The sequence below is a fragment of the Anoplophora glabripennis genome, unplaced genomic scaffold (genome assembly GCF_000390285.2).
Source record: "Anoplophora glabripennis isolate ALB-LARVAE unplaced genomic scaffold, Agla_2.0 scaffold565, whole genome shotgun sequence".
NCBI classification, from domain to species: domain Eukaryota; kingdom Metazoa; phylum Arthropoda; class Insecta; order Coleoptera; family Cerambycidae; genus Anoplophora; species Anoplophora glabripennis.
The window spans coordinates 267,785-292,129 of NW_019416824.1; the positions used below are offsets into that span (position 1 = coordinate 267,785).

The 24,345-nt window shown below is 35.5% G+C and overlaps 1 protein-coding gene across 1 annotated transcript in view; it reads right to left on the bottom strand.

Annotated features, from left to right (window-relative positions):
- LOC108909228 (calcium/calmodulin-dependent protein kinase kinase) overlaps nt 1–23,161 on the bottom strand; it is a 52,366-nt gene extending 29,205 nt beyond the window's left edge. The window contains exons 1-2 of the mRNA XM_018713488.2: nt 23,072–23,161; nt 20,937–21,003 (exon numbers count right to left, since the gene is read on the bottom strand). Of these exons, the coding sequence (XP_018569004.1) occupies nt 20,937–21,003; nt 23,072–23,090 (86 nt within the window). The 5' untranslated portion in view covers nt 23,091–23,161. The remainder of the gene's footprint in view (nt 1–20,936; nt 21,004–23,071) is intronic.
- Nucleotides 23,162–24,345: the final 1,184 nt, after the last annotated feature.

The window sequence follows — 24,345 nt, forward strand, 5'->3', positions numbered from 1 at the left end:
GGTATGAAAACTTGCATAATAACATATTATAAGAAGGGAATCAATGTTTATTTAATACGAATGCACATTTAAAATGTTTCTACACTTCAATAATTTTTCTAATCTAAATTAATCTATTTTTTCATTTTATTTTCGGAAGAAGGGGTATTTTTCAAGGGTTGAAAAGTTGCAATCGATAAAAAAGATTTTTTAATCAAGAAATCAATTTTAATTTGATAAAAATGCATGATTAAAACGTTTCAAGTTGAAAAAAATATTTTTATATTATTTTCATCCAAAGGGGTGGTTTTTAAAGCTTTTTCCGGGTTGAAAATTTGGGATACATTAAGTTTCGTGTTAAATAGCACATGGAATTACTCATACTGCATAAATAAAAAAGATTTGATTACATAAAATGCTTAAATTCGTATTTTTTCTTTTTTTTCGAGTAAGGGGTGGTTTTCACCCCTTAAGAACAAAAAGCACAAAAGCGCATATATAAGTTTTGAAGTGGGGGATAAGATGAGCCTAATTCTAAATTTTGGGAAAAATCGATGCAGTTATAAAAAATTCGGAGGTATTACTATGTTTCCAACTACAGTAACTGGGCTATTACTGGTTTAACCATTTTCGTTTTCTATAAACTGGGTAAACAATCTATAGAATCGGAAAATAAATGAAATAAAATGGTCACTAATATGTTTTTTAAAAAATGCAGTGCCGAATAATATAAAATCTATTTAAGATTATGGCTCAATTTTTGTGTGTTTTTGGCTTATGTTTTTTTTTGTTATTCGTAATTATAATTAATTTATCCATTAAAATTAAAAATTATTGTTTAATTCGATAATTGTGTATTTAAAGAAAAGGAAATTTGCAAACGTTTTCGAAATCCTTCACAATTTTTGGTTTATCAATACCACCTTACTTTTTATTGAACTTTTTTCTTAACTTTAACAGTAGATTCTGCATTGATTACAAAAGTATTAAAATGATTAATATTAAAACGTTGTTGATTACAAAAAAAAAAGCATTCCCCAAAAACACGGTAATTTCCCCCCTTAATTACTGCCCCTAAACAAAAGCATGCACGCCACTGCTTTGCTAAAAAAAAAAAAATGTTAAATAATTCACAATCCCTACCTAGTTTCCTTCGGGGCATCCTCACGACCACCTCGTCTAAAACCTCGCGCCGTTTGCGGCGATCAACGGACAATACCGCCTAGCTAGAGCGGCAAGCCACGACTGACTGGCAGCGTCGACTCCGGCGGCGTCCCGACGCCACGATTGCGGCGACTACCCCGAAACTGCCGTCCCGATCGAGTCGGCGACGCTGCCACGTTTCGACCTCTTTGAATATTCATCACTGCGCAGCGTCGCCTTTCTAGCCGGCATACCGATACGCCTCTGTACAGGGTGGTGGAAAATTACAAATGACAAGTTCAACTTACTCACGCGTGCACAAGGCGATTAGATCGTTCCTGTGATTAATACAAATCTACCAGAAACGTATTTTGTGTAGCAACATCTACGGGAATATTGTATTGAGCTATCCAGAATGATTAAAGCTGACGTCACACGTAAATGTTACCAAAGATATCAAAATTTACTTCCATTTGATCAAAACTACTTTCCATTTTCTTAGATTTCCGACCGCCACGATCTGTCAATTCAGAGACGTCTATGCTTTCTGTGTGCTTACTGTTGATTCATTCGTGTCTGCCGATTTTGTTTTTATTTGAATTTATCGTTAATCTTCTAAATAATCAGTGTTTTCCAACGCTAATCATCTGTTAACTGTTAGTTTTGGGATAAGGAAGCAAATACTGATGGTTTCTTGGATATAAGTACTCGAATTGTTTTAGGTTAGAAAAAGGTTAGAAGACGATAAATTTATTGTAGAAACCTACTTTCGGGGTGGCTAACGAGACGAAAATGGATATAATTATTCAATCAATTCATGTTATTTACAATTCCAAGATGGGGCGACAGCACACAGCTAACGCAACACTGGTGCTCCTAAGAGAATTTTATGACGATCGTATTATTAGTCGAAGCTTATGGCCTCCGAGATCTCCGGACTTAACTCCCTTAGATTAATATCTCTTTGGAACATTAAAAAAGATGTATGTAAACCGTTTACACAAGGTGGATGGATGGAATAACAATAACAAATAAATTTACTAATATTACAGAAAATGAATTACATGATGTATTTAACAGTTTAAGAAGACGAGTAAATCTATATCCGAGGAATTTGACGAGGTTCCTGACTGCTACATTTCGTACACCGATTAACACATCTACACTCCTCAAACTTATGAAAAATATTCAAAACAATTCTAGCAGCGGGGACTGGTTCGTCGGGGTATGAAAATATAAATCGACCAACGACTTCCTCTGCACTTTCTGCACGACAATAACATTAATAATATTAATTTTTTGTTCGACACCGTACACCATATTTATTTTGAAAAGGTTTGCGTGGAATAATAATAAAAATAAACAAACAGCAAAGCGCTTTAGGTATTCGGTAGGTTCACAAAAAATGCAACAGGGTACGTGCGCTCCCACAGCCAACAAATTACGAGAGTCCGAGTTGCAGCATCGATGATATATGTCATGTCCGACCCCTTCCACCGAAATTGATAGGGGAGATGCGTGTAATTTACTTGGTCTATGCGAAAGGATTACCTGGCCAGACCGGTACAGAACGAAGGCAGATTTTGAAGTCATCATTATAAATAAATTGTGATTAAAAATATAAAATGTTTGTTATTATTTATAACGTAAATTCATTTAAAAATTGTTGCTTTTACTTTGAAGTTCGCTTAAAAAACAAGACAGAAAATCGATTCTTAGTTTTGATATTAATAATAATAATAATATCTAAATCATTTTTATTTAATTCATTCCTTTAACAAATTAATAAACCCATCAAATTAATTAATGCCAACATTCTACCTTTTGTGTTGTATTTTTGTGATTAAAATGAATATGTGATCCTATTTCCACTGCACTTAACCCGCCACTGAACGAAGTAAATCACTGTCAGTGTTGCCAGCTACGGTAGCACTTTGCTAGACGAAACGGAACATTCCGTAGTGTCTAAATGTAATGTAGCGACACTATGGCGTTCTTTCCCAAAGGACAAACGAAGCCGCGCCAAGAGAACGCACGCCATTGCCTGCTAAAGAACAAGCGAACGCGGTATCTCTTTCCTGAGGCAATCCCTTCGTTCCATATAGAAGAGAACGTCAGTTTCATCGGTCTCTATCCGGTTTTGTACGATGGGCCGTTCTTTCTTGCATTTAACGCTAGTTCTATCGTTCTATCGATATCAGACGACTTAGCATGGACAAAGTAGAACTGACGGACCCCAATGACGACAATGCCGAGAAGAGCGACATAAGGAAGTCCCCGAGGGCATCCTGAAGGAGTATGTACATAGAGTTTGTTACTGATTCTATCAACATTGTCTTGCAAAACAAGTTATTCAACGTTTATATTAACTTTAAAAAACATATATTCCATTATTAGCTGTTTATTTTTATTCTCTATTTTAATTAATTCTAACAAATTCATGTTTTTTATCAAATAAAATATATGTATAACAACGCGATGCCTCTGCTGCGTTTTGCTGACATTCACCGTAAATCAACATTGTGTCAAGAAATTGAATATTATCNTATTTAGTATGAGTGTATATTCGAATAAACTAGTACTATATTATAATAGAAGAAAATGATTTCGTTGGTTGGAATGGTTTTATGAGAATGATAACTAGTTGTAAAGATAATTATGATGTATCCAAAATAAATTTTTTACCTTTCATCAATGGATCATCAAGCGATTACAACACCTTGTGTACTGCTTTAGTAAAAGCTAGTGAAATTGCTTTGAAAGAAGGTATAACAACTTGCATTATAACATTTTATAAGAAGGGAATCAATGTTTATTTAATACGAATGCACATTTAAAATGTTTCTACTCTTTCAATAATTTTTCTAATCTAAATTAATCTATTTTTTCATTTTATTTTCGGAAGAAGGGGTATTTTTCAAGGGTTGAAAAGTTGCAATCGATAAAAAAGATTTTTTAATCAAGAAATCAATTTTAATTTGATAAAAATGCATGATTAAAACGTTTCAAGTTGAAAAAAATATTTTTATATTATTTTCATCCAAAGGGGTGGTTTTTAAAGCTTTTTCCGGGTTGAAAATTTGGGATACATTAAGTTTCGTGTTAAATAGCACATGGAATTACTCATACTGCATAAATAAAAAAGATTTGATTACATAAAATGCTTAAATTTGTATTTTTTCTTTTTTTTCGAGAAAGGGGTGGTTTTCACCCCTTAAGAACAAAAAGCACACCTAGCGCATATATAAGTTTTGAAGTGGGGGATAAGATGAGCCTAATTCTAAATTTTGGGAAAAATCGATGCAGTTATAAAAAATTCGGAGGTATTACTATGTTTCCAACTACAATAACTGGGCTATTACTGGTTTAACCATTTTCGTTTTCTATAAACTGGGTAAACAATCTATAGAATCGGAAAATAAATGAAATAAAATGGTCACTAATATGTTTTTTAAAAAATGCAGTTCCGAATAATATAAAATCTATTTAAGATTATGGCTCAATTTTTGTGTGTTTTTGGCTTATGTTTTTTTTTTGTTATTCGTAATTATAATTAATTTATCCATTAAAATTAAAAATTATTGTTTAATTCGATAATTGTGTATTTAAAGAAAAGGAAATTTGTAAACGTTTTCGAAATCCTTCACAATTTTTGGTTTATCAATACCACCTTACTTTTTATTGAACTTTTTTCTTAACTTTAACAGTAGATTCTGCATTGATTACAAAAATATTAAAATGATTAATATTAAAACGTTGTTGATTACAAAAAAAAAAGCATTCCCCAAAAACACGGTAATTTCCCCCCTTAATTACTGCCCCTAAACAAAAGCATGCACGCCACTGCTTTGCTAAAAAAAAAAAATGTTAAATAATTCACAATCCCTACCTAGTTTCCTTCGGGGCATCCTCACGACCACCTCGTCTAAAACCTCGCGCCGTTTGCGGCGATCAACGGACAATACCGCCTAGCTAGAGCGGCAAGCCACGACTGACTGGCAGCGTCGACTCCGGCGGCGTCCCGACGCCACGATTGCGGCGACTACCCCGAAACTGCCGTCCCGATCGAGTCGGCGACGCTGCCACGTTTCGACCTCTTTGAATATTCATCACTGCGCAGCGTCGCCTTTCTAGCCGGCATACCGATACGCCTCTGTACAGGGTGTTGGTAAATTACAAATGACAAGTTCAACGATCGTCTTACTCACGCGTGCACAAGGCGATTAGTTCGTCATTGTGATAAATAATAATACAAATCTACCAGAAACGTAATTTGTGTAGCGACATCTACGGGAATATTGTGCCGAGCTATCCAGAATGATTGAAGCTGACGTCACACGTAAATGTTACCAAAGATATTAAAATTTACTTCCATTTGATCAAAACTACTTTCCGGTTTCTTAGATTTCCGACCGCCACGATCTGTCAATTCAGAGACGTCTATGCTTTCTTTGTGCTTACTGTTGATTCATTTGCGTCTGCCGATTTTGTTTTTATTTGAATTTATCGTTAATCTTCTAAATAATCAGTGTTTTCCAACGGTAATCATCTGTTAACTGTTAGTTTTGTGATAAGGAAGCAAATACTGATGGTTTCTTGGATATAAAGTACTCGAATTGTTTTAGGTTAGAAAAAGGTTAGAAGACGATAAATTTATTGTAGAAACCTACTTTCGGGTTGGCCAACGAGACGAAAATGGATATAATTATTCAATCAATTCATGTTATTTGCAATTCCAAGATGGGGCGGCAGCACACACAGCTAACGCAACACTGGAGTTCCTAAGATAATTTTATGACGATCGCATTATTAGTCGAGGCATTGCCTGCCTAAATAACAAGCGAACGCGGTATCTTTTTCCTCAGGCAATCCCTTCATTCCGTATAGAAGAGAACGTCAGTTTCACAGGTCTCTATCCGGTTTTGTACGATGGGCCGTTCTTTCTTGCATTTAACGCGAGTTCTATCGATATCAGACGACTTAGCATGGACAAAGTAAAACTGACGGACCCCAATGACGACAATGCCGAGAAGAGCGACATAAGGAAGTCCCCGAGGGCATCCTGAAGGAGTATGTACATAGAGTTTGTTACTGATTCTATCAACATTGTCTTGCAAAACAAGTTATTCAACGTTTATATTAACTTTAAAAAACATATATTCCATTATTAGCTGTTTATTTTTATTCTCTATTTTAATTAATTCTAACAAATTCATGTTTTTTATCAAATAAAATATATGTATAACAACGCGATGCCTCTGCTGCGTTTTGCTGACATTCACCGTAAATCAACATTGTGTCAAGAAATTGAATATTATCATACAAGTGGTCGATTTTGTGGTAACTATCATAATTTGCCTGAATCCTAAGACAGCAACACTAACCTTAGAAATAACCTTAAAAATTATTTATTTTGATATTTACAAACTCCTGTTGAAAGGAGAACCCCATTTTTTAATAAACCACGTATATGTACCACACGCAAAGCGTTTACTTTTCTATCGAGTCTAAAAATTGCAGAGGGGGCGGTATATTATTATTCTGTAGACCGCATCTACATAGTTTACTGTTTTTCTCTTTTTCTAAGCAACACTCGTCAGAAGATTCAAAAATCGAACGTAGACCTGACAAAACTAATAAAAGCCAAACGCAAATACAGTGAAAAGCTAGCTTTGTAGAGAACCTCAAAGTTAGTGAGAACAAGGAAGCCCGAGAAAAGGATGCGCGCTCGCTATGGGACCTATAGTGTAGGGGCTTAAGTGCATGGAAAGTGCTAGACAGTACAACAGCGTGATGTTATTTTGTGAAAATAACATCACTAACTAAGTTTCTAGGACTCTACATAAACCAACAATTAAAGTGGACCGATCACATAAATCATGTTGTGAAAAAACTCAGCTCAGCATATTATGCAATCAGAAATTTGAGGAATTTTGTTGATAAAAAATATCTGTTTAGTAGGTACTAGGGCACTTGAGACCACCCCCCACTCCTCCACATTTTCCCTTCTCCCTCCCCACCTTAGCCGTTGTTAGCCGGTTATTAGCCGGCTAACAACCGGCAAACAACCGGCTAATAACCAGCTAATAACCGGCTAACAATGGCTAACAACCGGCTAATAACCGGCTAATAACCGGCTAACAACGGCTAAGGCGGGGAGGGAGAAGGGAAAATGTGGAGGAGTGGGGGGTGGTCTCAAGTGCCCTAGTACCTACTCTGTTTAATGTGTATTACGCCCTGACGTATCCTCATTTGAGATATCTTGTTGTTTATTGGGGCGTGGCCACCGATATTCACGGAGTTTTTGTAACTCAAAAGCGACTAATTAGACTAATTTTGAAATTACATCCTCTAGAATCATGCCGACCACATTTTATCAGTGCCAAGTTATTATCACTACCATCGATAATAATCTATGAGGCAAGTATATTCGCAAAAAGTAACATCAATAAATTTACTCCTAACTTGTCCTTCAGCAAAAAAGGTCCAACATATCTATGTAGCGATATTTATAATAAACTACCAAATGTAATAAAGGATATATGATGTGAAAATAAGTTTAAAAAAGAATTAAGGGCATGCCTTATAGATAAATGTTTTTATGACATTAGAGACTTTTTTAAAATGTAACTATGTGAGTTGTCAATACATTATTTTTAGGACTTACGTTATAACTATAACATTTTAGATTATATGTTGTGGTTTTGTTTTTGTTTTTTGGTTTTGTAAATCTGTATTTTTACCGGGTAAATGTATAACCCTCTTCCTTTTATGACGTATCATATTCTTATTTGTAAGGTTTTTCTGATGAATAAATTATTATTATTATTAGTCATTTCGTGATTATTTCTAATTTAGCCGTCCATTGTCTAAAAAAACATAAATTACCCTTTTTTCCTGTTTTTTAAATTCATGTAAGACGAAAAAAAAAATTTCCGGAAAGTTGCGGCATCATGTTATAGGAAATTTATTACAGTTTTCGAAACTGCTATTCAATTCCCTGTACGACCATTTGTCGCCGAGATATCGATGATTGAAGACAAAAGGATCTTTAAATTAAAGCTTGTTTTTTTTAAAAGATTTCTTCGGTTAAATTCCTTATCTACTGATTGTTTAATTAAAAGAAGAAGATACTAAAAGTTTAATTTAGTTTTGTTAGTAGAAGTAGAAACATAAGTAATTAATAAAAATAAAATACTGAATAAATAATAAATGTTAATGATGATTGTTAAGTATAATAGCATATTTATATTTCGCATTACAATATCAAAATTATGACTTTTTTAAGTTTTAGAAATTTCTCGAGAATTCGAGAATTCCCGGGAATTCCTAGTCGAGAATTCTCGAGTCCCGAGAAAAAAAGTAGGCCGAGAAATGAGGAACCCTACTCTCCAACCTCTGCATTTCAACATTGTTCGTAATCATTGAAGGATTTGGTCCTCCAATGCATCATATGCATTCAGTAGCTAATATTAAAAAGTTACAAAATTCTAAACACGATACTTTTTACTTTTGTTTCTTACTCATTTTAAATTAATCCAAAATAAATAAAACGGCACAAAAATTAAAAGGTGAACAGTTTAAATTTAAGCAGAATCCGATCATGTCCGAACGCTTACGAAGGGCAACGAAAGCTAGCCGTCGCGGATCAGTTAAAATGCCTCTAGACCCTGCTTCAACGCCATCTTCAGGCATTAGAGTGACTAAAACGTACAAATTCGTCAACGAGGGCCTCGAGGCGGTTTCTCCCCCGGTCTGAGGTGACATAAAAAACCGATTTTCATTCCGGCCCGTTACCAGAACAGTTTCCGGTTTTTATTTATTACGCCTACCGAAGCGGGGGCGGGGGGGAATCGGGGGAGGTGGGTTATAATTTAGTGAACAACCGTAAGTGGGTATAAAATGAAAACGTCAGAGGGTATTTTATTTACAGCCTTCCGCTCCGTTGCCCGAACAGGGTAATAAAGGGTCGGAATTTATAAGATGGGTACTCGAGCAAGTCCTCTCCGGCTAAAGCGGTGCGCGCACGGACGGTTTTCTCTGCGAAGAACGCCTGTAAAGATGGGATGAAATGATATAAGCATAAAAAGTACGTTTTGTTGGAAGGTCCGCCAGTAAATCGTACATTCCAGGTCCGTACTTTTTTTTTCTAGTCCAAAATTGATTTTGCTATACATAATATGACATAGCTTTTCTGTATTTTGGCGAGTTGAAAACGATGCTGTAGTCAGAATTTATGCAGAACCGGATAGTATCTTGTAAAATCTATATTCAGGGACAAAATGGTACAATAAATCCCTCAATATAGCCATAGGAGTCTTTGCTTTGTTCAGACTAACGAGAATATGGTTAATCTTTGTTTCTAGAGTATCTCATTGACCAGTTGTGCATAAATTCTGATTACAGTATTGTTTTTAGATGGTCAAAATATGTCGGAAATTATATAACACATATTATATAGAGCAAAATTAATTTTCGACTATTCAACCTTTCTCTCGGCGTACTAAGACTAATTTTACAACCCAATATTCACCCCTTTACCGTTTATCGGCAACGGGACTGTATTTTTTCGGTTTATTCAGGTGCTCCCACCGAACACAGTTGATCGTACCGGTTAAAACGTTTCCCAGCCTGGGGTAGGCGCCTTCACGTCATTACCAGCGACTTTTTTTCGGAAAACAAAGCGATGCCGACGGTTGGTGGGCCGAGCAATCTGCCCTGAACAAGTTAATTAGTGCCGATTGGATTTACAAAGCCACAGAGCGCGGGCGGCCGTGCCTCACGGCCCACTAGACCGAAAATTTTGCCGGAGCGCGCCCGATCATAGCACACTGCGATGGCGACGGTTTGCCTCGTGCAGGGAGACTGTCCCCCAGGCGACTACTCTGAAATTATTTTTTTTTTTTAATCAAATAAACACCTGAATCGAGTTTTCTAAAGTTAAACGATTGTCTACGCCCCCTCGAATTTGGTTGTACATAAGCGTCTTTACTCTTTTTTGTTCCTTATTAAGCCACTTCATCAGCGAAACATCTTAAATTAATCAGAAACAACATACGAACTACAACGAAATTAAACCGACAATGATACGCACGAAAAGTGAAAACTATTACACGTTGTAGAGTACGGCTTTGTATGAAAACGTTATTAAATATTAAGGACGGGTGAAATTCAACGAATATACGTTTTAATTCCTCAAAAATCCCGTGACTTTTCGTCGCGTTGAATTTTTACTTTTATTCTATAACAAGCGCCTGTCCCTTATTGGAATTCCCGCTGCCTGCACCACTGGAACTTGGCCTTTGTTCTTGTGAACTCTCCTCCGCACTCAATAAAGAGGATTACGAATTCAATAACTATCGAACCTTTATCCGGGAGAGTATGAGATAGTTCCTCATCTAAAATTCCAGGCGTCGGCTGTCCTTACGGCAGGGAAGCTTCTGCATTCGATAGATGGGAAGCACTTTAGTATCATACAGTACGCTCTGCGCCAAGTTTTGCTTCAGTGGAAATCGCAGTTTAATAGATACGGTTTAACTGCACTCTGTACAAGAAAGAAGAAAAGAAGAAAGAAAAGCGAATATCTAAAATTGTCGAAGTTTTTAATAGTAATAACCCCATCCGCGTCATGTACAATAACATGATCCGAAGCTTCGCATCGATCAATTTATTCGATGCGTATCTAGCGGCACCCTAATGCCTGTCACTACGTAAAATAGATAAGAATGCGTTTAGGAAGGTTAAAATATATTAAAAGTTATAAAATTCTGAACAAAATAGTGTTTTTACTCGTCTTATTCAACCACTTCAGTAGCCGATCAATTAATGAAAAAAATTAAATAAAACGACAACAAAATTAAATCGTGAACAGTTTAAATTTAAGCAGAATCCAATCCTGTTCCGAACGCTTATGAAGAGCAACGGCGGTCAGCTTCCCCTGTTTAGTTAAAATGTCATATTTCCGCCTCCGAAAAACTTATGATGCGTATTTCTACAGGTCAAAGATAGTCTTTGTATAAACATGACACCATGTATACTCATATTTACATCTATTTAAAGATTTACAGATGTACCGGTTATTCATAATTCAAAACGTACGTATAAATAATGGAAAAGATGACCCTGACTGGCTTGTTTAAATTTGTTATTTCAACAATTACCATACGAAATAATCCATAAATATTCATACCGGGTACAACAACTAGAAATTTCCATTAATTTTAATATTTGTATTACAAATTCGTGGTTTTACCAGTGTTAGCAGAGCCTCGTTAAATCTAATAATGTTTTAGATAAACTGAGAAAATTTTTTTTTAATAATATTTGATCTAGTACGTAATTGTCAATTAGCACAATTTTGAAGTCGTGGACAAATAAGGATATTAAAAACAACTTAATTTTTCAACTGCTGTTCTCAATATACAGGGTGTGGCGTGAATAATCTATAAAAATTAAACTACAGCTTCCTAACGATATTTGTAATATTCGAAAAAGTTATATTTTTGCGTTTTGCTGCACTAAACAAACTCCATTAAAATATGGAACAAATTGAAATAAATGTTACCATTTATAAAGAAAATGCTAAAATTGATCCGCATTAGCGCGGATACAGGCATGGCACCGACTCACCCAATTTTGGCGAATATTTTCTCAAATTCCAGGTATTCCCCTAATTGTCTCAGCAGCTTCAAGCATACGGTTTCGCAATTCTTCCATCGTAGCAATCGGAGTATTGTAAACCAATGACTTCAAGCGACTCCAAAGATAAAAGTCCACTGGAGTTAGATCGGGTGGCCGAGGTGACCACGACACAGGACCAAAGCGTGCAATCCATCGCTGAGGAAACATTTCATTCAATGTATCGTTACTTTTCGAGTACTGTGTGGGGGAGCCCCATCTTGAAGATAAAACATGCGTGTCCGAACTTGTAATGCCCCATCGTCCAATAATTTAGGGAACCGGTTCTCCAAAAAGTTAGCATATGTTGGTCCATTTAGTCGTCCTTCAAAGAAATAGGGACCCACAAGTACATCGCCCATTATGCCAGACCAAACATTTATCGAGAACCGATGTTGAAAATGAGTTTTCCTAATCGCGTGAGGATTTTCATCGGCCCATATATGCGTATTATGGAAATTCACTTCAACACGGGTAAATGTTGCCTCATCTGTTACACAAACATAAGCAGGAAAGTCTACTTGATTGGCACAAAAACCTGCAAAAACGCATTCGTTGATCACAATCCGGGGGTAAAATCTGTTGGACTGGTTGCAGGTGATAGGGGTGCGACAGCTGGCGCCTTAAGATGCGATGTACAGTACGAGATGAGGTTCCTACTTGCTCTGCGAGTCGTCGAGTACTAATTGTGGGGTCTTCGTCAAGATTTTCCAACACTGCATCTTCAACATGAAGGTTAACTTGCTGACCACGTCCTTCTCCTCGAGGAATAACACTTCCCGTATCTCACAGCCGCTGAACGTACTGTAAGATTTTATTTGCACATGGGGGGGGGTGACGTTGTGGCCATCGTTCTAGGTACAATCTAGTCGCCGCGAGCGCATTTTCTTCGGCTGCACCATACACTAACACCATATCGACACGTTCGGAAATAGGTAGTAAATGCATTGTTTTCTCGGTTCATTGTAAAACTAGTTTGCGCACAAACTAAAAAATTAAGCAAAGTAAGAAAGAAGAATCTCGTTTTTAATGTAATCGGCAAGCTATTCTTATTTTTTACTTCTTTATAAAAATTACACTGTCACTATCCTGGAATTACAAAATAAAAACTTTTGTCTGGAATCTTTCACTTTTTAACACTGATTGGGTCGATGGACGATGCTTAATATTTAATAATTAATTCAGTACAAATACAAAATCAGTTGACGGCACAAATTTTTTCCAAAGTTTTTAATAAATAACTCCGGGTCGCCCTTCATTTTCGTTGAATAAATTAACTTTAATTTATAAAAAAACCGCGAAGATAGAACTTTTTTGTATAAAAGTTTTCTATTACAAATATCGTCAGGAAACTGTAGTTTAATTTTTATAGATTATACACACCACACCCTGTAGTTGTCTCAATGTTTAATAAGATTGACTATTTCTATTAAAAAAAAAGTTTCCCACTCTTCACCTCCATCCGTAGACACACTGTATATTATTTATACCGTTTCTGCTACGCAGCAACTACTCCCGCTTGGTCAAAGCGCAATTCCATCGACGCTAATTGATGATTACATCCCGATTAATAAACAACAAACGCGAGAGCAACAGATGTAACTGGCATTAATGAATTCTCGGGACATATGGCGTGACGTTCGATGAGCCAGAAGGACAATTAAGTGTCTTGTTTACTGCCAGTGCCGTGGGGCGGGCGCAGATGAAATTTGTAATAAGGCGAAAAAAGGGATTAAGCCGATAAATTAATTTGTCATTTATGTGACCAGTAATTTTGTGGGGTACAGTAATTTTATTTCCTTCGCGTTGGCAATCCAATGTCATACCGTTTGGCCTCCGTAATGTCCCAGTCACTTTCGATAGACGCATGGCGACTGTATTATTACAAGGATTTGCCTGGAAGATCTGTCCTGTGTATTTCGATGACGTTATTATGTTCGGCAAGACACTTAAGGAGGTATATCGGGGTCCGAGGGAAGTGAGGAGCTCAGGGGGGGAGGTCCTATGCTTTTCTTATGGGACTAAAGCCCGCTGCCAATTTGAAAAGATTAAATTCTATTGAAATTATTTGCGATAAACATCATCTATATAGCAAAGAAATATACTCATATGCACATGGCATACATATTGACCAATTAACAACGTGAAAATATCATATTTAAGTAGTTTTAAATTATATTTAATGAACGCATAAAGACTAGGTAGATGTGGCAACAGCGCTAATAATTGACTAGCAGTTGTACACACTGCGAACCTACAGACCTCGGACATCGGAGATATTGCGCGTCAAATTCGGGTAAAGATGCGTACGCGTTCAAAAATGTATTGTGTGTAAACTATGTACAATATAATTATTATATATAGCAAATATATCGTATTATCCTCGCGAAGATTTGTATCCTTTATTTAAAATCCGTAAATCATGTGAACTGGTAAAACAACGAGAATTATGTTAATTTAGTTCTAAAGAAATGAAATGACACTCGCGCCCATCTCTCGTCCAAGTCAAAGAAAATGTTGGATGCAATTTTGAAGGTTCTGTGATAGAAATTACATTATTACTCACTGTTCGTGTTTTTAATCTCTATTTTAGTAATGTTACAAAAGTTTTGCAACTATAACTAATTTTTTAGATATAAAGTTTGCTGAGAAATATTTATGTTCCTTTGTTATTCCGTACAAATGCTTTTATCTCAAGTATTACTAATTATATTAATCAAGTAAAGAAAACTTTATGTAACCCTAAATATTGCTGGGTAATGATTACGATGTTTTTATAAACCATTAAATATATTAAAAGGATTTATCAACTGTATTTTTTATTCCAATAAATATATCACAGCTTCCTAGTCTTTTTTAATTAATCTAGTTTTTTAAAAACATTACAAAAAATCATCTGTTGTGGATAATTTATTGTTGATAACAATGTACATGGAATTTAGAAAAAATGTATATGTTTGAAATCAATTTCGTTTTTATCAAGTCTTTCAAATGTATTCCCTCCTTGCTGTCAGCTGTACTATGTTCAAAACTTACATTAGTTTTACATCAAAAATAAGATAATACTGTGTACTATCTATGGAAATGTTTTGTTTCACAATTTCTACAGTTTTTTTCAGTTATGGTAAAAAAAAGAGCCGCACCGTCCATCTTCGCCATATAAACCTATGTTAAAATGAACAACTTTTAACAACAATATCTCAAAATCTAGATTCAAAAAAAAAATTTTTTTAAATATTACGCATAGAGGGAGCACTGGGTAATACGTTAAATAAATTTCAAGTACATCTGTGCATTTGAGTAAACCCGATATAACTCCTTAAGAAACGCGCAAAGAACATCGAGGGTGTTTTAAAGAAGATTGAAGGAGCTAATCTTAGATTGAATCCCGACAAGAGCAGCTTCTTTCATCAGAAAAATCCAATACCTAGGTTATGTAATATCAGCAAATGGTGTCAATACTGATTCAAAGCATTATCAAAACTTTGTCAAAATCGTGACGCCTTTCCATGAGTATCTCTATGGACAATACTTCACCTTGAGGACAAATCGTGTCTCCTTGAAATGGTTATGTCAGTTTAGGAGCCCAGAAGGCCAGACAGCTCGTTGGTTATAAATTTTGCAAGAATATGTCTTCACCACTGAATATAGAAGATGAGTTCATGGAAACGCAGATGCTGTATCTAGAAAACCAAAGCAAAGACCAAAGAATTTAGAAACTTATCCCGAAGAAAGCAGTTGTGACTGATGAACAATGGAAAACCAAGAAACTTGAATGAAATGATATGATGACAGTCCAAAATTGATTATTAGCTGAAAATAATATGGGACTAGACCAAAATGGACAGAATTCTCGAACAAATCATCAACGTTAAAAGGTTACAGAAATCCATGCACGGTTTGACAGCTATGCCGAAAGGTAACGAACGTGTTAAATATTTCCGTCTAATCTTTGACGTGAATCATACAAAAAAAAAAAAAAGGGAAAGGAACGACCCTATTTGCTCCATGAACCAAAAATTAACGCAGCACAAGCTCCGTAGGCGATTTTATTTCATTTTTTGCGAAGTACGCGTATAAAAACTGCGGAGCAACCTCATAACGCGACATGAAAACTCGGCGGATATCAAGCGAACATTTTCCACCACCGCACTTCCGGTTTAGCTCTAAATAGGCTCATTACACTTCACCCAGTGGTTTTGGGGTGTTAAAAAATGTATGTCGCGTACATTAAAGCCTGCCGCGGAAGGGTACCTGCATACACAATATATTCAAAGCATTTAAAATAACAAAAATCACTGAACTATACAGTACAGTGTCAAATTGTCAAAGTAACTACATTGAAAATATACCGTACGCAACTAAAGTATGGAATAAATTCAGTAAAAACGAAATAAATTATTTTATTTTAAAAAATACATATTTTAGCATAAAAGACGATTTTCAACCGTCATTTGTTTTCGAGTAATGACGTCATCGACATTTTTTTTAAATAGCAACCCCCTATTTTTTTCTTGATTCTGAAAGATCGTTTCATTGTCGATCCGACAGTATTAAAATGTTGCCATCTTACATAGGAAAGTTTTCGAGTAAATGACGATTGAATGTTAGAAAACCCAAATCAATTAAAATAAAGCAAAAACGTTATCAAATTTAGTTTTTCGAAATGCCTGAAGTTTTTTATGGATCACGTAGGTGTAAATCTTTACAAAGTGTCACTGTCATACCGACTTTCTAAGTATTGTAAGCGATATAAAAATTATTGTTGAATTTAAAGTATTATGGCACATTTAACTGTCACACAAAGAATTGAAATTTCAATTCTTATAGGATGCGGGGATAAGACTAGAACGCCGGGTAGTTTGCGATTTATTTAATGAAAAACATCCAGGATGCCGTATCAGCCAATCAACAGTCAGTAAGATAGAATCTAAATTTAGAGAAACTGGCAATGTTGTAGATATTCCAAAACATGGACGTCCAAGCGTTAGTGAAGATCACAAAGGGAACATTTTGATAAGTATGGTAGATAATCCTCATAATAGTTCACGATTGGTTGCATTAAACAATGAAATTAGTCGGACCACAGTGCTAAGTATCCTGAGGAAGGAAAAAATCGTTCCTACAAAATTCAACTTGTGCAGGAACTCAATGAAGACGATCCCGACCGCCGCTTACACTTTTGTGAAATTATGATGAATTTATGTCAAATAAATAGAAATTTACACCGGCAAATACTTTTTTCAGACGAGGCCACGTTTTGTCTCAATGGTACAGTGAACCGTCAAACTTGCAGGAATTGGAGTCGGGAAAATCCTCATTGGATGGAAGAGACACATACCCAACACCCACAGAAATTAAATGTGTGAGTTGGAATAGTTGACAATATAATAGTAGGGCCTTTCTTCTTTGAAGGAACCCTTACGGGAGAAAGATATTTAGAGTTTTTACAAAATGACCTCGTTCCAGCGCTTGCAGTAATTTTTCCTAACGATAATGACCCCGATATTTCTGATGACACCATATGATGTCAGCAAGACGGTGCACCTCCGTACTATGCGCGCCTTGTTCGAGATTTTCTGGACAATTGTTTTTCTAGGAGGTGGATCGGCAGACGAGGACCGATAGAATGGCCCGCGAGATCCCCAGATCTTACACCCCTGGACTATTTCTTATGGGGCTACTTAAAGTCCAAAGTGTACGTTAATAGACCACATAATTTAGAAGAACACCAAAATTGTATTTTAGATGCAATACACAGAGTTACCTCAGAAATAATTCATAATGTGCAAGAAGAATTTCTACACAGACTTGCGTATTGTCAAGAAGTCGGTGGGTGGCAATTCGAACACTTAATTTACGTAGAAAACTTAAAGAATTGTATTTGCTTGACAGAGGAATTGTTATTTTTTTAATGGATAAAATTTACGATTTCTAACATTCAATCGTCATTTACTCGAAGACTTTCCTATGTAAGATGGCAATATTTTAATACTGTCGGATCGACAATGAAACGATCTTTCAGAATCAAGAAAAAAAATAGGGGGCTGCTATTTAAAAAAAATGTCGATGACGTCATTACTCGAAAACAAATGACGGTTGAAAAACGCGTTTTATGCTAAAATATGTATTTTTTAAATTAAAAATTGACCTGTTCGAGGATTTTTCCCAAAAAAAAAATTTGTTTCGTTTTTACTGAATTTATTCCATACTTTAGGGGCGTACCGTACAATGTAACTGAATTCTTGTTATTAAATCAATCCGTACTAGTGAAATAACACTTGTTGCGTAAAAACCACTTCCGCATCCGCAAAACTTCTAATCCCGGGAAAAATATAATATCGCAACCCCACCTGGCACCGAGCCAGACGCGCCAACTTCGATATTTATAAGTATTTGATCCCGCCACCCCGACGGGATCGAAGTCTGCCTGATAAATTTCTCCGGAAGGCCGGAAAGCTACCCTACGGCCTACTTGACCCCCCCCCCCTGAAATAAGTTTTCTAATAAATGTCGCTCACAGCGCGCAGCGGTCTGTTCAAGTTCTTTCCGCGAGCAGTAACGAGTCGGTTAAAGAAAACCCGTTTTCTTAAAGAAATGTGCGTTCTTCGCGTGAACATGTCCAATAACCATATACAGGGTGTTTCTTAAGTAGAGGTAAATCCAGAGGCGTGTTCTGTGGCCAAAAAATAAAGGGTTTTTGTTCTTCTGTAGCTGGACAATGGCTGTCCCAAGACTCCACATTTATATAATAAAAAACCGTTATTTTTGACCTTTTTGTCAGGAGAAAACGATGCTGTTGCAAGAAGACGATATCAGATGGATCACCCCAAACGACAATTTCCGAATAAGTAAATATTTATAACATTGGTTCAACAGATTATAGCAGCTTTACCTGGAAGATCTGTCTTGTGTAATTCGATAACGTTATTATGTTCGGCAAGACACTTAAGGAGGTATATCAGGGGGGGAGGTCCTATGCTTTTCTTATGGGACTAAAGCCCGCTGTCAATTTGAAAAAATTAAATTCTATTGAAATTATTTGCGATAAGCATTATCTATATAGCAAAGAAATCTACTCATATGCACATAGCATACATATTGAGTAATTAACAACGTAAAAATATCATATTTAAGTAGTTTAAAATTATATTTAATGAACGCATAAAGACTATGTAGATGTGGCGACAGCGCTAATAATTGACTAGCGGTTGTACACACTGCGAACCTACAGACCTCGGACATCGGAGATATTGCGCGTCAAATTCGGATAAAGATGCGTACGCGTTCAAAAATGTATTGTGTGTAAACTATGTACAATATAATTATTATATACCAAATATATCCTATTATCCTCGCGAAGATTTGTATCCTTTATTTAAAATCCGTAAATCATGTGAACTGGTAAAACAACGAGAATTATGTTAATTTAGTTCTAAAGAAATGAAATGACACTCGCGTCCATCTCTCGTCCAAGTCGAAGAAAATGTCGGATGCAATTTTGAAGGTTCTGTGATAGAAATTACATTATTACTCACTGTTCGTGTTTTCAGCTCTATTTTGCTGTTGCAAGAAGACGATATCAGATGAAGCATCCCAAACGACAATTTCCCGAATAAGTAAATATTTATAACATTGGTTCAACAGATTATGGAAGCTTGGAACACCAATATGCTAACGATGGATTGGAACAAATTCAGGGAGTGAGAATCAGAAATTGTAGACGCTGTGGAGGAAGATACTAGTACCAGTAATCGAAGATTAGCCACAAAATTTCAAGTATATCATATGCTGTAAACATCAGGTAAATAAATAGATTATTTATTTATTTTTGTGTATTTCTTTTATTACTGCTCGAGTTTTCTATAAATTACTTTTCATATTTTACCTTATTTAAAACAAACTTATGGTGTATTAGTGGCTAAAGGATAAAAGTAGCTTCCGTGTAAATTAACCTCTATTCGCATGCCGTATACTAGTATGGGATGTTGGAATACCCCCTGTTTTACAAAATACATTGCCATGCTCAACTGGATTCCAGATGTGTTTCTCATAAAAAACGACAGTGTAAACACCCTTCAATCCGCGAAAGTCTCGTGGGAACCGAAATATGTCAACATCGTCCTAACTAATTGCGATAATAAACAACCTGCGAGAATATCTTTGCTCGACAGAGTTTCTGCACGTTGTGAAAAATATTAATTTCGTTCGCGGGGACCTTAGATCTAGTGTCTAGCATAGGTATTATATTCTCGAAATCGAGAGTTGCACTAAACCAAATTTGGAGAGGACATAGCTAACACAACGCGAAACATCGCCTTAATGTTAAAAATGTTGTCACCGCCGTTCTTGGGGGTGAAAATTCGAAATATTTGGAATTATTCAATTTTCGTGACTGAAAACATATTTTATATTTTTATGCCAAAACCATACGTTAAACGAAAAAAATTCAAGACACCGCATTTGCTCAGAAAGGGATGAGGATTTCAAAAATGATTCTTACTTTAAGAAAAAGCAGTGGCGTAACATATTTTTCTTCAAAAATATTCAATACAGAACCTGTACAGACGCCACTGGCAAAAATAATAAAATGTGTACCAAATTTGAAAAAATATCTAGGGTAATACCAAAGTTATCAAAAAAAAAAATGTTTTTTCATAAAACTTTACCGCCCTGTAGTTCAAAAGTTAAGACTTTTAGGACGTATGTTCATATGAAGTTTTTTTCTTAAAATGGACACAAGAATAACCTCCTTAAATATTAGCACGTTATTAAGAAACACCCTGCATATTGGCAGGCGTGTTATATCACGTCAAGTGGACCCTGGCCTTGATTAAGACAGAAAAAAAAAATTCTGAACCCACGTGCAATTTTCAAGAAAAAAAATTGTACGATTTTTGCCTTGCATTATTTCTATGATTTCGCCGAGAGTGATGCTCAAAAAATTTTTCATCTCAAGATTTCAAATCTAGAATCTTCAAGATGATTCTTTTTTTTCTCTCGATACCGCGATTTTTCACGAAATTACAGCCTTTCAAATATCACTAAAAAATTTTGGATATTTTTCTGCTTTAATTTTTTCTTACCGAGTGTTTTTTAACGTAACGTGTTACGAATTTTTAAAAAAATTGACTTACCTTGGAATATCTCCTATTTTCGGCGCTCTGGTCTTGCGACAAGCACAGCCGTCTTGCCATAGTTTCGCTGAAACAAAAAAACATTTTCATCACCACTTTTCCTACTCCTAGCTTCCAATCAAGGACACATAGCCTATAGGGATTGAATTTTTTTGTTTTTTTTTACCAGCAAAGCAAAATGTTTTATTTCTTCCATCTCGATTTCGATGTGTTATTTATAGTCCAGGCGATATCTGTTTCGGGTTGGGTAAAACGCATATGATCGGAGATTTTTGCTTTAACGGCTTCTAAATAACATCAGAAATGATAATTTTTCTATGCAAATAATTGTTATTGCAAAAAATATAAAAAATAGCAAAAAAAATCATTTTTTCTTGGATTTTTCGTCGACAACTTAACAACTATTCATTTTAGACAAAAATGGAAAAGGAAAAAAAGTTTTGTAATTAAATTTTTAACAAGATAGAGTTAGTTGCACTTCTAAAAAATAATTATTGTTGTTGCAAAAATCTGAAAAATCATTTAAAAAATTGCAGAAAATGCTAGTTTATTTGTCAATTTTTTTCAGACACTTGAATAATACCTAGGATCTTCATACTTTTCCCAATTAAACTTCTAAATACATAAAATCATCACACCAAATTTCATCCAATTCGGTTCGATAGTTTTCACATAATAAGTAATTGTTTTATTATTTTTTTTAATTTTCAAAATAAAATTTCTAAAAATCTAAAGCCTTTGAATACTTGAAAATTTTACCACAAAAAGAAGAGCTCTCAAGCTTTAAAATGCTTTTTGAAAAATTCAAATCGGACGATTAGGTGAGCCGTTGTGATTGTTTAACCATTTTCGCAATTTTCACGCTTATAAACAATTGCAATAATTTAATGTTTTTTAAAAAAATTTTTTCTAATAAAAAAATTTTTAAAATCAATTTCTAAAAATCTAAAGCCTTTTGGTCCATTAGAAGCTGAGATAAGTGAAATTTTTCCGAGCGTCGCAGTTTTGAACTCGAGAATTCAGATCGGAGTAGCTGTGTGTTTGCTCCCCCCACCACTGACACCTCATTGATTTCACGCGGTCTTGAATATCTGAGTGACATTTTAAATGGAACGTCCGTGATTGCAAATTTTGAAAATTTATATCTGGAGAGGACTCGGAATGACAAACCTATTAGTTAAAAAACAGCCCTTATAACCTTATAGTTTTACTGTAAATAAGGGTTAACTTTAACGGGTTATAACTCCGAAAATAATGGGCGGATCATCAAGTTTTTTTTTTAAATACTCGTCTTTCCGAGTACTTTCAAACCATATTTTAAAATAAAAATTATTGCAATTGTTTATAAGCGTGAAAATTGGGAAAATGTTTAAACAATCACCACGGCTCACCTAATCGTCCGATTTGAATTTTTCAAAAAGCATTTTAAAGCTTGAGAGCTCTTCTTTTTGTGGTGAAATTTTCAAGTATTCAAAGGCTTTAGATTTTTAGAAATTTGATTTTGAAAATTTTTTTATTTTAAAAAAAAAATTAACTATTATTATGTAAAAACTATAGAACCGAATTGGATGAAATTTGGTGTGGTGCTTCTATGCAATAAGAAATTTAATTGGGAAAAGTATAAAGATGCTGGGTATTATTCAAGTGTCTGAAAAAAATTGACAAATAAACTAGCATTTTCTGCAATTTTTTTAATGATTTTTCCGATTTTTGCAACAACAATAATTATTTTTTAGAATTGCAACTATCTTGTTCAAAATTTAATTACAAAACTTTTTTTGCTCTTCCATTTTTGTCTAAAACGAATAGTTGCTAAGTTGTCGACGAGAAATCCAAGAAAAAAATTAATATTTTTGCCATTTTTTTTATACTTTTTTGCAATAACAATTAAGCCCACGTTTTTTTTTATTTGCATTGAAAAATTATCATTTCTGATGTTAATTAGAAGCCGTTAAAGCAAAAATCTCCCAATCATATGCGTTTTACCCAAGTATACCCTTTTTAAAACAGATACCGCCTGGATTATTAGTATTTGAAGCGTCACTACATATTTTTATAGAGTCAAAACGGCGACCCCGGTACTATTAAATCCTGATTGACTCCCGTCCGGAAATATGAACTAAAAATGGACTTACGGCAGGCTTTGGCGTCCATGCTCTGTGATCACTGGCGCGAATGGCGAACGACAATTAGAACCGATAGCCAGCTAACTGGAAAGACGAGTAATCGCGGCGAACACCTAAAAATACCACACATGTTTAAAATTTGTTTAAACAAACAGCAATTTTTCAATCTCTTTACGTTGTATTATTAGCATACGGCGCGGATGTGTATGCGCTCCTTTAGGCTCCGAATTTAGGAAAACCACGTGCACAAAAGCTCCTTTATGAGGATAAAGCTGAGGAGCTTACTATACAGGGTGATAAGGTCATTAATTTTAACCACGTATTCGGAAGGCCTAGTAAATACAGAAAATCGAAGAAAAAAAATTATTCGACCTTTTAAAAATAAGCAAATCACCCCTCGACTCCCGTTAATTCGCCGCCCTACTTTACATCACATTTGCTGGCTGAGAACGCGCTGAAACACCACAGAGCGTTCAAACGTTGAAGCGAAACAGCTGATTTCCTCAGTCGTCTTAAATTTTCCAAATGGATTCAAAGTCAAACCGATGGCGATGGCGGTTTAAGGAGGTTTATCGGGTACGGAGGTCCGTCTTAAAGTCTAACGAAAGTTTCTGTAGATTCACTAGTGACTAAAGTAGAAAGCCTTTAGATTTGGCAACGTTGCACTTGGCTGGCGCACCATCTTCGGCATTATTTGAAAAATAAAATGTGAAAATTGACTCTAAGCGCATACACATCCGACTTCTCTTCAATCCGTCCGCAAGTGTCATAGGTCAGGCAGACGGGTCTGAAAGTGGATTACGAATGAGATAATTTAAAAATATTCCCCATTAATTTGAAGAAGGCGCTATCTGGCTGGGCGACGTAAAAAAACAGGTGACGTCATTGGTCGGCAGGGGGCGTGTCTGCGTTGTACACGGTGACGCGAAAAATCATGTCGTTTTTTGCCAATATCGGTTCTAATGCGTACTTTCGCGTATTTTGACTGTACTAACTTCGCCAGACCCAATTTTAGATCCACAGGAATATTTCCGCTCCAGTCTTGCAGTGCAGACACTTGTCAAGGTCGTTCTAATTAAGATCCAACGAAATAAATTGATCTTAACGTTGATGTTAAACGAAACTAAAAGCGCTTCCGTGATCTCTGCGAGAGCTGATGTACGCTTTAATACATCTTGTTGTTCCTGGAAATTTCGTTTTAATAACGATAATGCGGAATTAAAATAGTAATTTATGTGTGTGTATTCGCTTGGCGGGTAGAGGAGGATGGGATTGAATTTTTT